The 15,540-nt window shown below is 39.4% G+C and overlaps 1 protein-coding gene across 2 annotated transcripts in view; it reads left to right on the top strand.

Moving 5' to 3' along the window:
• The window catches only part of CDK6 (cyclin dependent kinase 6), a 135,948-nt gene that overhangs the window by 82,172 nt on the left and 38,236 nt on the right, over window positions 1-15,540 (top strand). For both annotated transcript variants that reach the window (XM_053939305.1, XM_053939312.1), the window contains exon 5: window positions 12,675-12,784. In XM_053939305.1, the coding sequence (XP_053795280.1) occupies window positions 12,675-12,784 (110 nt within the window). The remainder of the gene's footprint in view (window positions 1-12,674; window positions 12,785-15,540) is intronic.

Raw genomic sequence — 15,540 nt, 5'->3', positions numbered from 1 at the left:
TGTTGCTGTCTCTGTGTGGCTGTTAATACTGTGAATGTCTTCTGGAGATGGTAAGCACTCTTACTCCCTTTCAGGGAATATGTAGAAAATTTTTCGCATGCAGTGGTTGTTTCTGAGAATGGATCTTTGTGGGGAAAAGGCTTAGACAAGTGTCAAAGATGATGGGAAAACATATTCCAAGGTTAACTGATAGTAAGGTTGATGTTTTTACAAGAGCACTTAAATCCCTCTCTGAGACCATTAAAGCATCTACACTAGTGCTTGAATATTAGTTTCCATTGGATTTATTCTCTTATTTTCAAAGATGTGTATATATTGTATCTTCACTTCACTGCATAATGGCATTCTGTGGTTTGGTCTGTCTTCAAGTTTTAGTATCATTCCTCTTTCAAGGAGACCCCAAGAGAAGGTTTTGCCACTTCCAGGAAATAATGTTGCTACTGACTGGCCAGAGAGAATTAAAACATATCTCTATAAATTGGATTTTTCCTTCTGTCCTGGAGACTCATTATGCTCAGTGTTTGGGAAACCCCTGTGCCTGTAAATTGATGTAATTTCCCTGAAGCTGAGAACATTCACTTTGTATCATGCAGAACACAGCTAGGCTCAGTTCTGGACTACTAAAATTGCATCTCAGTGCCACACTCCAGCAGCAGATGCAGAGTACACATATGACTCCACATTCCCTTAACCACTGCTGAAATTGGAGTCTGTCAAACAGATGCCTCGAAGTGGATTTGGACTCTTGGGGAAAGTGTTTCCTCTCTAAGGCCTCTCTGCACACAGTGTTCAAGGAGTTAACAGGGGAGCTACTTTGAAAATAGAGGCAGAAGGTCATTGTCGGCAGCAGCAAAGACTCCTACAGCCTGCCATGGAGAGCCTTTCACCCGTCATTTCCCACCCAGGGGATTGTAAACATTGGCTCCCAGCCATGGAGTCCTACAGAACTTCTCTTTATTTGCAGCATATACATTTATATGTCTTAATGGAAACTGAAGCACAGCAAGTTACTCCTGCGTGTCCAGAAGGAGAGAGGGAGCTTCTGTTCAAGTTAAAGAGATGGGAGAAAGAGCCATTACTCATGCTGGAATTTGAAAACATAGAGATACACTTGTTTAGTGGTGCTTCACATGTAACATAGCCGCTGTTCTCAGGCAAACTTTCTCAACTCACAGGAATGTGTAGAATGCTGTCACTTAATCAGAATCCAGAAGAGGTCTTTTATCTGCCATTTGTTAGTAACTAGCAATATTGCTCTTATCTCATTGTCCTTTAGCTTGATGCAGTGCCCTCAGACTTGAGAACTTGTAACATGAAAGCAGTCATTACCTTGAACATTCTTGTTTGTATTGTCTTAAGCTATTATCTCTTTGGCTTAAATAATCGATGCTTTGTATCAATTTTGAGAGTGTTATCTACAGAAGTCTGATCTACAACATTATTTTCACAAATAAAACATTTTATATTTTTATAAGTCTGTCACCACTCCGGAGTAGAGTCTTCAGTGATCTAGACTAATTCAGGTCTTGTTTATCCAACTCACGCACTGTGTTATCTATTAATAATTTTCCTTAGAATGTGGCTTCTTGAAAATAACATAATGAAACAATCTTTAATGTTAAAATTGGGAAATAATGTCTATGAAGGTCTAGTATTGGACCAACTGTAACATTCTGGTTTTCTGCTAGATCTTCAGATAATTAATATCAGTTCAGAAAGTCCTATAATGTTTATAAGTGGAAGAAAATTTCTTTTGGTTTCTTTCAAAATCTTGGGCTTCACTTAGTGCTGTGAACCCTAGTTTTGGCTACTGAGTAGTGTATCAAGTTCCAAGGGAGGAGATGTTGCTTTTTTCTCCACAGATGAAAGCAGAATGCTGTCTTTTAGAATTTTTGTGAGTTCCATCCATTAGAAGCAGAGAGGTGGAATACAGTCTGTCTAGATACAAAGTAGAATCCAGCCTGGTTAATGTAATTAATGCTTGCTTTTATTTTTATCCAGTGATGGTCTAATGTAAAATGCATACACATTCCAGAGCAGTATCCAGAAACTCAGCTCCTTGCCTCTTCCAGCTGATTGTTCCTAAGCATTCAGCTGCTTGCAGACACAGTCTTGCCCCATGACTCATATACTCCTGGCAGAATAGTGATTTGGCTTCAGGAAAGGCAAGGAAAGAGCTGCCACCCAAAAAACCCCTAGCCTAGTGGTCAAAGAATGTGCCTGGGTGTAGGAGGTACCAGTTAAATCCCCTTCGGCTGAGTTTCCACTCTTAGATTAACCTAGTAACTTTTGCACAAGATGTTAATGTAGATGCAAACATACATTGCTTCTACTACCACTCTTGCTTACAGGCTTCACCAAGTAGGGCTACATATGGACGTTAGTTGAAAACATCCATTTACCCAGGATATCTGTCTGCCAGAAGTGCATCACTCACAGTAGTGCTTTAGCTCAAACACAGCTGCTTGTTTCTGCAGCACAGGTCGTTCTGATGTGTGTGACCATCTACATGTAAGACCTGTAGACACTTTCAGAGTAAGAAGGAGAATTTGATAACTTAAGATGCCTACAAAGTGTTTCAGAACTTCAGTGCCTTGTGCGTGGCATTTTATTGGTCTTAAGCTCACAAAGCTTAAATGCCAGATTCAGACAGCCTGAAGACCCGTCCTACTGTTTTTGACCTTTCTCTCCAGTCCTTGCTTTTGGCTGGAAATTACATGTCTTTGTCCTGGTGATGTTTATTTCAAGACTCAATTAATTTCTAGTGATCTGTGGTATGTTTAAGTATATATGAATGAATACATCTATGCATATATTGCATCTCTATATGGAAAGCTCAAATTTTTCTTATTTTCTTTGTGTGTATTTGCAAATCTCTTTTCACATTTGTTTTTAGAAAGAAGGATGTTTCGTGAGGGTTTTGTTTCCCAAACGTAATCTCAAGGAATTCTTGAAAGGTATTTCATAGGAGTTTCATCTCTATGGTATCATTTACAATTTCGCTTACTTCAGTTTAAAGCCATACATCGATGTAAGACCATAGTAAAATCTACTGCATTCAGCTTCAAATGTGGAACAGATTTGCAGTGTTCAGAGTTACTTTATGCCATAGGTAGGAAGGCCCAGTTCTGTGAGGGTTGTCATGATGATGAGCCATTTGAAGTTTACACCTAGTGAGGGCAGGTACATCCCAAGTGAAGCTTTTACTGCAGAGAAGCTGACTAGTTTGCAACCCTAGGTTATTAAAAACTCCCAAACGCTGGGAGTTTTTACTCTTAAAATATCGCTTCACATGACCATTTCTGACAGATGTTGCTCCACCAGCCTTTTATCTACTATACCATGCTCTCAGTGAAATTGGTACTTTGCCTTTAGACACAACATTAGTTTCTAAGTTTCATTCTCAACTGAATGAAAATAGTATCTTGTAGAATTTGTTTGCACCAAATTTCTGCTATCTAGACTCCCGAGCTGCCCACAGTAAAGCCTCTCACCTAGAGAACTGGCCCAATTTAATCCATTCTTTGTGGCTTCTCTGTGCATCTCCTCCTTTTCTTCAAGATCGCCAGACAGAAGTGGGCCAGAGTTCCATGGGAGAGAGGGATGTGGTGGCCTTCGTGGTTTTGCTTCATTTAGGCTTTTTCTGTTCAGGACTGGAGTACAACACAGCACCCCAGGAAGTGGGAACACTTTTTCCTGTCAACCAGACTCTGGTTTTCTGGTAGCAGTGAAAAGCTGGTCATCATTGTCAAGTCCAACTGTAGGTGGTAAGGGTCAGATTCGCTAGAATGATGAACCCAAGAAAAGGCCAGGCAGTCACAAGGGCAGCTTTGGGGGATCTTGGCATGGAGACGACCACAGTTTGGTCCTTGGCACAAGCTAGAGCTGTGTGTTCTCCTGCTCCCAGAGACAGGGCATCAGTGATGTGAGAGAATGTAAAAGAGGTGGATGCCATCCAATGGGAATATGCAGGATGCTAGATGAGTTGATTTTGTGGCTTAAAGATGTAAAGGAGAGCAAGGAGTATTTCTAGAAGTTAGGACTGTTCCCTGAGCTAGCTAATGCCAACAGGTGACCGAGCAAGTGGAAACATGGCAAATTGGTGCAGCCAGACCCAGAAGGCTGTATTCCAAGGCACAGTCTCAGACTGCCACCTTTGAGATTTTTTTAGGGTTTTTTAGCTTTAGTTTCATTTGGAATTGTGAAAGGAAATTACTTCTTCCTTACAGTAGGTGTTTGACTTGATCTGCATAAGAAGACAGTGGTGTTTATTTCTGTCTGCCTTTGTGGGTCTTCTAAATTCTGAGATAGATTATTAGAATTTGCTGTTTCAGTCTACAGATTTGATTATGAGTCTTGAAGCATGATTGAAGAATGGCTACTTACATTTAAAGTCTGTCACTCTCAGTGTTGTTAAGTATCTCTATCTGTAAATACACTGCAATATAAGCACAAGTTTCATTGCTTGCAAAGCTGACCATTTCTGTAAAGAACTGAGTTGTCCCATATTCCGTAGAAGGCTGCACTGCAGCTCAGAGAATAGAGAATTGAGGTTTTGATAACACAACAAGGCCTGGCAAGTCTGACTTTCATGGGATCTGGATGAGATAGTGTTGCTGATGCTATTTTTGCTCCTTTTTTGTATAAAGATAAAACACTTTTCACCTGAAGTCTCAGGTAGTCTTTCAGAAATGTTCTCTATATCATCTCTGTAGAGAATTCTATGAAATACTCTGCTTAGTAGAAATATATTTCCTTGTATGAATTTTGAGGTAAGGTCTGAACCACTAGTGGTTGAAATATTACCTCATGTTAAGAGCCAGGTTTCCTTTCTAGTAGCTGTTCCACACAGATGTTTAGTGCACAGAGACTTTTAAGGTAAAACCCACTAAATTTAGGTAAAGTATCTTCAGCTATGCACATGACGTGCAAGCACACACACACACACACATTCATGCCTTCTGGCAACGGATGTACCTAGAAATGCTCTTCAGCAGCACTGTCACACTGGGTGATGTGGTTCTTCCTAGAAATTAAAAAAGGAAAATTCTTGTTAGCTTTGTGTGTATAGAACATCTAAGAAATGAATGGCTTCTTTATTTGTCATGTTAGCTTACAGTAGATGCTAAACTATGTTTCCTTCAAATCACAAATGTTTTAGCATCAAAACCAGGAGATCCCATTCTAAAACAGCAACTTGATAGTGGGTGGTACATGTGATCAGGATTTGTGTCTTCTATAAATACATAATCTTTTGCTTGATGATCTAACTCATAGAATGATAACAACATTCATTCAAATTTTCATAAAGCAATTCATCAAGCTTCTGCTCGAAATGGAGATAAATGTGAATAAAGCGATAAAATTGATATTACCATGTGCGCTTCAGGAGACCCGGAGCACTAGAAAGGATTTCATGTTTTGTATGCTAAATCTTTTGTCAAGAAGTGAAGTGCTTTTTAAATGCCACTAGAGTATTTTGATACACACTTACTTTAAAAGGGAAACTATTTTAATGTTTCTATAAACAGATAAACTATAATCATCTTTCTCTAAGAAAGAAACATTCTCTCCATTCATACCTATCTCTGTGATGGAACTGAAAATAGTTAAATAACAATGGAAGAACCACTACTCAAAAGAGAGATTAAACAAATGTAATTGTTCGGGCAGATACTCTCCCTGGAAACTAAAGCACATCATGTAATGTAGCAATTATTACCTTCTCTATCACAGTTAGGAATAATAATAGGTCTTCAGAGATAGATTAAAGAGAGTCCTAGATTTGCTTTATAAATGCAGAATGCTCAGTGAATGCTGTAAGGATAGTGACAGGAAAACAGTAAGACAGTTGCCAGCAAGTAAAGGAGACACACCCCTGTTCCAAACCAGAGATGAAAAATACATCATTGTACAAAGGCTAAAATTCAGCACATGCTAAAATCCCCTATCTTGGCCTCATTACACCTGTGGGGCAGGTGGGTTTTGAACATGTTCTCTGTCTCTACTGGAATTGTTTTGCATGGTGCTGCAGGGTGGAATGAGGCATTGTCTCTCCTCCCTTCCTCACCTCTTTTCCCCTTGCTTCTGCCTCCAGCACACCCCAGACTACCTCCTCCCTTATTTCCCAGGACTCATGCACACAAAAACACACACAAAATCATTTCCCTATGTGGCGTAGGTGTGATGCACTTCCAGAGGTCTTTGGAGTGTTCCCAGGGGGCATGGAAGAGGAGCTGGGGAATATCATCATTGCTGGAGCAGAGCAGGGCATGGTGAGGGGGTGGTGGTGGATCTGTTACACCAGAGGAGTGGAAAGTGGGGCCACCTTGGGCTGTCAGGAGGACTCAGAGCAGCACACAGGACAAATGTAGGGCCCATGATCCTGCAGAAATGCCATCATGTCACAACCTAGTGTCACCAGCCCTCCAGATTGCCACTTCTGCCCTGCTCAGTCCTGGCTGTTGGTCCATACTCCAAACTGAAGGCAATGAAACATTATTAAACAAATACTTTCTTTTCCTAAGCAGTTTTTTAATATTACATTGACTTCATTTTAAGCAACGTTACACTGTTAGACCAGTGAGCCATTTTAGCATATTCAGTTCAGAAACTACATTTATTCTTTTCAGTCTCTGTGGAGTTTTTTCAACTGTGTTTCTACCAAGTGAGAGGGAGGTGGATTAGGCAGAGACAGCCTCTCTCTGCAGTAGGGATTGAAGCCAGGCCTCAATCAATATGCTTGTCTGTAATTCTGTCCTCTCCACCTAGTCTGTGGCAAATGTGTCAAGCTTAGTCATAAAGCTGAGAAGACATTTTTTACAAAGCTTCAAGAAAATTCTTCAAGTTGTTTTACAGTCTCGGACCTAAAGAACAAGCCATGAAGTAGCAGGTTCATAGTGAATTTGCTAAGATTCCACTTTCAATCTTTGTGAACAGTTTGAAGCAAAAGTTTTTTTGTGAAATTAGAAGACCATGAAGCTATGCTAAAGAGCTTGACTCTGCATTCTGTACCATATATTCTGTAGCTATGTTCCCTCATTTTACTCAAAAAGAAAGGATAAAAATAAATGAAAAACAGTCAAAAAGATGTCCTGAAGATCATGTGAAAGCCTTGTTAGTGAGAACTGAACAGAAACCCTAACTTCATAAACTGAATTTAAGAACTATTGTGGGGAACATTAAAAAAATAAATTTGCAAGCAATCTTTCATGAGCTTTAAATACTTTAACAAAATGAGCCAGCATCTAATAACCAATATAATAACAAAATCAGTACAAAAAGATACTTTATGTGAATTTAAGCATCCTGCTGATTTCTTTTGTGGCATGATTTCTGTGAAAGTCAGTGTTTTAAAAGGTTTTACAGACCTCTTCCAAGCCCCTTCAGAACTAATTAGTATAGAATTAGTCTCATCTGGCTTTGGATATCTAAAAGGAAGATGTCTACATATGGGCCAGTCACATTCTCCTCATGGATGGTAATCAAATGCTGTGTGTGTTCATCTGACCTGTGCAACACATTTAGGATAAAGTAAGACCAGTTGCTGGGTGAGATGAGGAGTAGGCCATGCCTCCCCCACCCCATCACTGTTGTGGAGCCACCTCTGAATCAGAGGAGATGAGGGAAGCATAGCAAAATGCCTTCTTTCTGCAGTGAAAGGAAGACCCGGGGCCACAGCGTGACTCACTGGCTGGTAGATTAAACAGTGCCAGAAAACATTCGTGGGTACTGGAGCTCAATTGTCTATACTGTTAAATTATTAGAATGGTTCCTGGCATGAGTTATTCCAACCAGCCCTTCCCCAGACAGTTCCTAGGCACAGGCAGTTAAGCATGGACTGAAGACCATTCCCAGTAAGCAGTTTGCATGCGGTCACCTTTTTTGGGAGGCTGAGAATTTAATAATATGGACATAGGCCACTCTGTACTTTTTGGTCTCAGTGCCAAAGGAACATTTCCTGTCCCATTTAATTTCCTAGCACAGACATAGCTGCTGTGTTACAGTCTGATCCCTGCTTTGTTCGTGTAGCTGTGCAACTGGGCATTGGTCTGTACTTAAAGTCTGTGGCAAACTGAAATGTAGGCTTTTGTGTCTGTGTTACTCAACCCCATCCCTAAACCACTGTTTGTCTTTGTCTTTTTTTAACTCAATGCTATTCAGACAGCAACTATATTTGGAAAGGGCTGTATCTTGTGCAGATCCATTTAAATTAAGCAGTTATGCAAAAATGAAAATCTGTTCTGTAAAGCAAATGGAAACTATATGAGCCTAACACAATGCCTAGATCTTCTGTTCTGTTGCTAGTGAGTAGATGCTTCCCACTAATTTGAGTTTTCATCAGGAACAGGTAACATGAAGTGAAGGATTGAAACTCCTTGGGCGAGGTGGTGCCAAATAGCCACATCTGTCAGGTGTAGTAAAGCAGAAAGCTTTATTTCAAAATGAAGTTCTCTTTTCTTGATCTGACTCTAAATGCAGCTCTGCCCTTGCTTCTCACTGAGCACATTTCCTTCGTCAGAGAAGTCAGTAGACTTTTGCAGATGTTTTTTTCCTCTCTCCTGCCTCTCAAATACACATCATTTATTTTCATCATGAAGTGCTGCCTAAATCTATTAACTTTTAAATAGTTAGAAGTAGTGATCTGCATCTACTTCTTACATGTTACCATCCAATCTTATCTGGATAGTAGAAACATAGAACGTGCACTGGAAAAGGAACTTATTTAGGTACCTACCTATTACAGTGTGTGAATATTCTCAGTCTTTTAATATGTAGCTGGATCTATTAAATACAAATGTTACAGGGTATGTTCAGGTCAGGCAGAGTGGTCTAAGAAGCTAAAGGGGGAAAGGCAATAATTTTGCCCAGGAGCATTTGGAGGCAGTTGGAAGAAGAGAAGACAGGGTGTGAAATTTGAGGGAACTTGGAGGTGCAAAGGAGTTGATGAGGAATGTGAGAGAATGGAAGGGCAGGGAAGGACAGGGGAGCAGGCTGTATCCACCCAGGTGTTTGCCCAGGAGCAGCAGGAAATTAGGCATATTTGGTGATGCTGTCAGGGGACCACTGGTGTGTGTGACAGAAGACAGCAGAAAGAAGCCAGGAGGTCATGGGACGTGGTAGAAACCTGGCTGGTGTAAGAGAGAAGCTGAAGAGACCAGTCAGAGTGAGCAGAAGCAAGGAGAAGGCAGTGGAGAGAAGTTGTTTAGGAGAGAGACTAAAATGCAACATGGTCGCTAAAGTCTACAACCTCCAAAGTATTTTGGAGTCTTGCACAATTTAGGATCTCCCTCAGCACGATGGAGAACATGAATCCTTTTCCTACAGAGCAATCATCATGTGCTGCATTTCATGTGTGTCAGATTTTCAGGAGAGACAGAATTTAAGTGAGATGTACTGATGTAGGTACTGATGCTTTTTTAATCTTAAAAATGGGACTTAATCAGGACTTAACAGGTCTGTTACATATGCTGTTGCTCAGGGAGACCTTGTTTCCCTGCTAGTGTGACTTACCTAAGCAAAGCATTTTTTCACTCAGAACCTTGCTAAAGAGGAAGTGATGACCTGCTTGTTCAGCCTCACCATATCCTGTGTTCAGAATAATTTTCATTTCTACTTCTTTGCAAATGTTAATGGAATGTCCACAAATATTTTCTTGGTTTCTATGGTAGGAGAGAGTGTGAAACTTTCAAAACCACTGCATCATACTCATCATCCTGTGCTTTTCAGGAGAAGACCCTGACCACAAAAGGAGTCATCTGTGGCATTACTTGTGTGGGAACTGACATTTAGTACATTTTGATCCCTTTCAGGTTCACATTTTGAAACACAGACTCGCATGTTACAAACCATAAAGGTCACTTGATCACTTTTATAACGACATATTAATAATAGAGCATATCAAAACAGCTCGACACAGATTCCTTCTTCTCTGACTATAATGCAGTCAGGCATTAGCTGAAATTTAACTGTTAGTCTTTTGGAAATCTTATATTTTACAGGTTTAACTTTCCAAATTACTCAAGTAAAATCTCCCAGTCCCCTGTGTATGCATGCATGGAGCATAGCAGGGTGCAAATGCTTGGGGAACTTGCCAGTAAGGGGTCACATGGGAGAAGCAGCCACCGTGCTGCAGACTTCTGCAGCCATCTGAAAACAGCTGGGCAGGCACAGGCACGGGCAAGAGCTCTGGTGCATCTCTCAGGAAAGGAGCAGCTGTCCTGTGCCACACTCATCTGGCAGGGACTTCAGTTTGGGGCATATGGTCCACAACCATGCATCCCCTGGTTCTTTGCCTATGAGAGTGCAGAGCCCTAATGTTGCAGGACTTGTGGGATTGGGGAAAATAAATCATCCTTATGCTCTGTGTGAGAAGAGCCATGTGGACCTTAAACGAGGAATCATGAGGTTTGGTGGTATTCACACAGATCAGAGATCACACAGCTCTTCCTCCTGACGCTACACCCTGCCATTCACAAACAGTAATGGGTTGAAATTGTTATATCTAATTTCTCAAAGCATTATTACTTCAGTAAGCTTTTCCACAAGTGAATAAAAGCATAGTTCAGTTTGAGAGATATATCTGCATTAGGAAAAATAAATTGTTTTAGGAGGAATTACATCTGATTCAGACAGTTATAACTGACCTCCAGTTATATTTGTCTTCTCTCCTTGGAGTGAATCTCTGAAGAGACTTCTCTGGTTTTTATAGAGAGAAATTTTTCATAAAAGACTCACTGGTATGGTAGCAAATCAGGAACAAGACAAATGGAGCTAAGTAAAACCCAACTTCCACATAGAAATCTGTTACTGTGGATGGGTATCTGGAAGCGTAGCTTGCCAGCACAGTACTTTGTACTGTGTTATTGAACTGTTTCATAGACAAATTTTATAAATAAACATCAAAGTGTTTAAAAGAACAGTTAGCAAATATGACCACTCTTGCAAATATCCATGAACCTCCCTTCAATAGCCATTCAGTGGTTCCAAAGGCTGTCAGGGCATTTAGCGATAGTAATAAATGTTGCATTTACTTTTGTTTCATCTGGCTTTGACCAGCAAATTCAGCTGATTACTTCCATTGTTATTTTTCTTTAGAAGACTATTACATTGTTATCATTAAAAAATACCACTATTCTTACACATTTCTTTGTGTTGGTCTTGAAATTCAGAACTCACTATCCTAGTTAACATAATTTTAAAATCTATTTTCACTCTTATACTTTTCTTTGTTTCTATCCTTTTTTTTTTTTTTTTTCAGAGATTTGGTTTGGTTCTTGCTCCTCCTGAATGTTACATCTCCCATTTTCATGTTTGTTGAAGAAAACACCAGTAATTGTAGAGGCCCTGCCAGCTCCCATATTAATAGTCAGAGGCTTAAATTATAGCATGGAGTAAGAAAATATAGGCGCTTAGCTGATGGTCATATGTTGTTATGGCTGGATTATAACTGTATTCAGGAGGAATGCTCCTGTGGCTCTGAGATTATATTCTAGCAAGATAGGAGCTAACACAGGACTCTGCAGAAGCTCCTTGCATTCTTCTGCAAATATCCTGAAGAGACAGTCAGTCTCATCTGTATTTGGTCTACTTGTGGGATACAAAAGGATAAATATAAACTGTTCCATCTCTGTTGTGTGTCCAGTAAGCAGGACTTATGAAAGTACATTGATGGAGCAGTGCCAGTAAAATTTCCACTGGTTTGCTACAACATGTTGTAACCACCAGGAGAAGAACAGCCTAAAAGCAGGCACTTCACATGGCATATGTCCGTGGGAAAGAGTGGATCATTTGAGCTTAGTGTGAGAGAAGTTACTGCTGGTCTGACCAGCAGCACATGGACAGAGACAGTCACACAACTGTAAAGGTTAGGAATCTGCCAGGAATCCTTGTGTTGTGTTGCTTAGTTAAAAACTGACAGTTCAGAGTTCCTTTTGTGTCCAAGGAAACCCCAGTAGGCAGCACTGATGGCTTTGGTATGGGACAGCTTTGAGAAGAGTTTGACTTTATGTGTATCCAACTGATAAAAAAAAAAAAGTTATATTTTCTTCAGTTTCTTCAGAGACAACTTTTGAGGCAGGTCAAACATGTTTACCTTAATTGGCCCATGCACTTGAGTTAACCCATTTCTTTTATAGAAAATAGTACATAAATCATAAAGGGCTGAGAACAGACATGCTACAGATTCTGATTTGTCCTATGGGTAAACCCACAGTATTCCCTGGTTTGTTTGTTTCCACTTTGGCTCTGGTGACTACATCTACATCTACAAAAATGCCTTGTTCAATTGACTAACATTAGCCCTATGGAGAGTCCAGATCTCCACTGGAAAGTGTTTGGGGTCTGTAAGCTGCAAGAGCTTCAAATAATTGCTGATAGTGTGGTGTGGATTATCACACCAGTGCTGTACTCTGAAACTAGAGTTTTGTTGTACCCTGAATTGCAATGTTCTTGACAAGAAACGGTCTCACATCCTGAGTCATCATCACTGCAGCTATGGATACTGGGATTTTCCATACAGGATCCTTTTCTATGTGCTGGCTAAACCACTTGGCCCTAATATGTGAGTTTTTACAATATATAGATTAAATTAAGTGGAAGCTGTACATAGAGCACTTAGGAAGTTGTAATTTTGCAGCTAAACACTCTCTTTTCTGTTCCTTTTTGTTTTGCAGGTTGTTACTTTGTGGTATAGAGCTCCTGAAGTCTTGCTTCAGTCCAGTTATGCAACAGCAGTTGATCTTTGGAGTGTTGGCTGCATATTTGCAGAAATGTTCCGTCGAAAGTAAGAAATACAGTTTTATTTTCTTCATGCTTTTCATTTGAAAAAATGTGCACTAATGCCTGTTACAATACACTGAATCATGTTTATACTGGAAAGGCCTGATAAGATGTTTTATTTGCAGTGCAAAATATAAATGTCCATTGCAGATTCATACTTACTGCTGTCTTGAAGTCTCTTTTGATGGGAGTCTCAGCTCTTGGTAAAACTTGCATGAGCATTGTTGTATTCTGGTTGAACCTGAATCCAAATGCAAATAAAACTGGCTGAGAGAGGCTGTTGATCAATTTGAGTAAAGCTGGATTCTGGAAGGGATTTACCCTAAGGAAGGCAGGGCACTGTGTTCAGCAGAGTCTTCTTCCTCTGCAGTTTGTGCATTGAAGCATCAGGTGTTTGCTTGTAGTCTGCTCTTGGGATATTTGAGATTTAAGAAGTCACTGTAAAGTTGTTTTCTAGAGGTGGGATTTTTTAAGAATAACTAATGTAGCCTGAGGGTAGGGTAACAGAGATGATAAGTGTAGTCAACCCCATCCTCCAAGATAAATGGCTTTTTTTTAGCTGATAGTATGAAATCGGAACTATCTCACTACCAAATATTACAGCTGGATGCAGGTGAGCTGTGAATTCAAGAGTTCCTCTTGTGTTCTGTCTTTGCCTATGGAAAGACACTGGTGTGCAGGTTGTACCATGTAGGGTGTGGAGAGGAACAAACCTGCAAGAGTTTTAACAGGGCAAATCTGGCTTGATACTAACCCAGTCACTTGCATTTTGGTTGAGCTAAAGGCAAAAAGTGCATGTTGTCATCACCTGGGTGATCTCCATGTACAAGCTGTGCAGCATTTTTTAACATCCATGGTAAAGCCAAAGGCTATACAGAACAAAAATGTGAAATAAAAGTATATATTTAGTCAAACCTAAAACACAAAATCAGTAAAATTTAGAAGGGGATGCAATGCTATAAGGGCCTTGAGAAACAACTATGTAATTTATGCAATAAGTTTAAATACTAATTGAAGTCTTGCAAAATAACTTTGGGATTTTACTACTTATTAATGTTATATGGAAAAATTATTTTTCTTGGGCTTCTTGCCTGGTCAAATGGCCTGGGTAGAGTTATCCTCCACCCTCTCTGTTTCTGACTCAGAAATGAAGTCAGAAAATGAGAGAAAAAAAGAATGAGGATTTTAGGAATATCACTTAAACTCTCCATTACAAACTTTTAAAGATTCAGTCTTGGCCCATATACCAACATATTCACAATAGTATTAAGCTGCTGCTAGTTTTTCTGATTCAAATAGGAGAGTCAAAAGCTTCATTTTACCATTTGCAATAAGAGTGATACAGGCCAGAAAAATGAATGCAGAACTTTATTACATGCTCAAAACTTTATTTTTCCTCTCATTTAATTTGAAGCATTTTGACAGATAAGAAATATTGCCATATACAAACTCCACTAATTTATTTTTTCTTGTAATGGTGTATGAGCTTTTTTGAATCTCCAAATTGACACAGCAAATTAAATTTTCTACTTATATATAAATGCAAATATTACATTAATACTACAAAACTAGTATTTTTTTTTCTTATGGAAATGAATCTGATTTGAACCAGAGTTCAATAAAACCAGGACTTCTATTTTTCTTGCCAGATAGGGTCAGTCTGACATTCTCAGTCTTATATTTGGGAGACTGTCAAAAACTGTAGAGAGAGGTCAGGAATCTGCCAAGTCTGTATGTACCATGTTATTTCATCACAAACAATATGACTTCTACATGCTTCAGTGTACAAGCATGATTTGGAAGACTGTTCTCAAGGTTCTTTGCCATAAAGCCACAGCAAGCAGCCCTTATGGGGGCTCCGTGGGTTAACATTGCAATACTCTCTGCATGATCTGTGTTGTCTTTCGGATTCTTCTGATGGGTTGCAAAAGAAAGCCCACGTTACTGTGATCTTGGTAGCAATAAAATGTAAAATTTTGCAAACTCTGTGGAGTATATCCAAAAGATTGAATAAATGCAATAGCAATTTTACTGGGAAATGGTAGTGCCCTTGGGTAATCACCAATCTGTATTTCCACTGGTGTTGGTAGGATAAGTGTATGAGAATGCAGCTAAAACTTTTTGAGTGATAGATGTGGGTTTGATATTAAAACAACCTTCTCATTTTGCTGTCCTAGTGGGTACGTTTGCCAGCTTTTCCTACTCTCTTTTGCTTTCTCTTTTAAAGATCTTAAAGGTCTGTCATTTTTAAGAAACATACTGAGACTTCTGTGGGCATTTTTATATCCCAGGGACTTCACTGGAACGAGTTTCATAGTAAAACACTATACAGCATCACAAAACATACCAGAATCTTGTTTATGTCAAGGAGAAATGGGACAGTCTGAGTTTGCTTGAATAGAATTTTGTAGGCTGTCACAAACACAGTTGAGGGTGCTTTAAGCCTGGATAAGTACAGGAGAAAAGTGAGCTCGGTATGAATGGTCCAGTCTGTATGTTACAGGTTACTATGTGTTTTAAGTGGATGGCACCTCAGTTTAAATCACCCTTAAGCTAAAACAATTTAAGACAAATGCAAGCCAAGTATTTATTTAAGAAGTGGTTCAGAAATACACAGAAGTGTGTAAGGGACTTGGACACCAAAAAAAAAAAAAAAAAAAAAAATATATATATATATATATATATATATATATATATATCTGTCTAGACACACCTAGAGTAAATTTGAACATTTCTCTCATCTTGGATGATTCAGCTAAA

The sequence above is a fragment of the Vidua chalybeata genome, chromosome 1 (genome assembly GCF_026979565.1).
Source record: "Vidua chalybeata isolate OUT-0048 chromosome 1, bVidCha1 merged haplotype, whole genome shotgun sequence".
In the NCBI taxonomy this organism is placed as follows: domain Eukaryota; kingdom Metazoa; phylum Chordata; class Aves; order Passeriformes; family Viduidae; genus Vidua; species Vidua chalybeata.
Note: the sequence above shows the minus strand (reverse complement) of the source record. Positions and strands in the feature narration are given on the sequence as shown.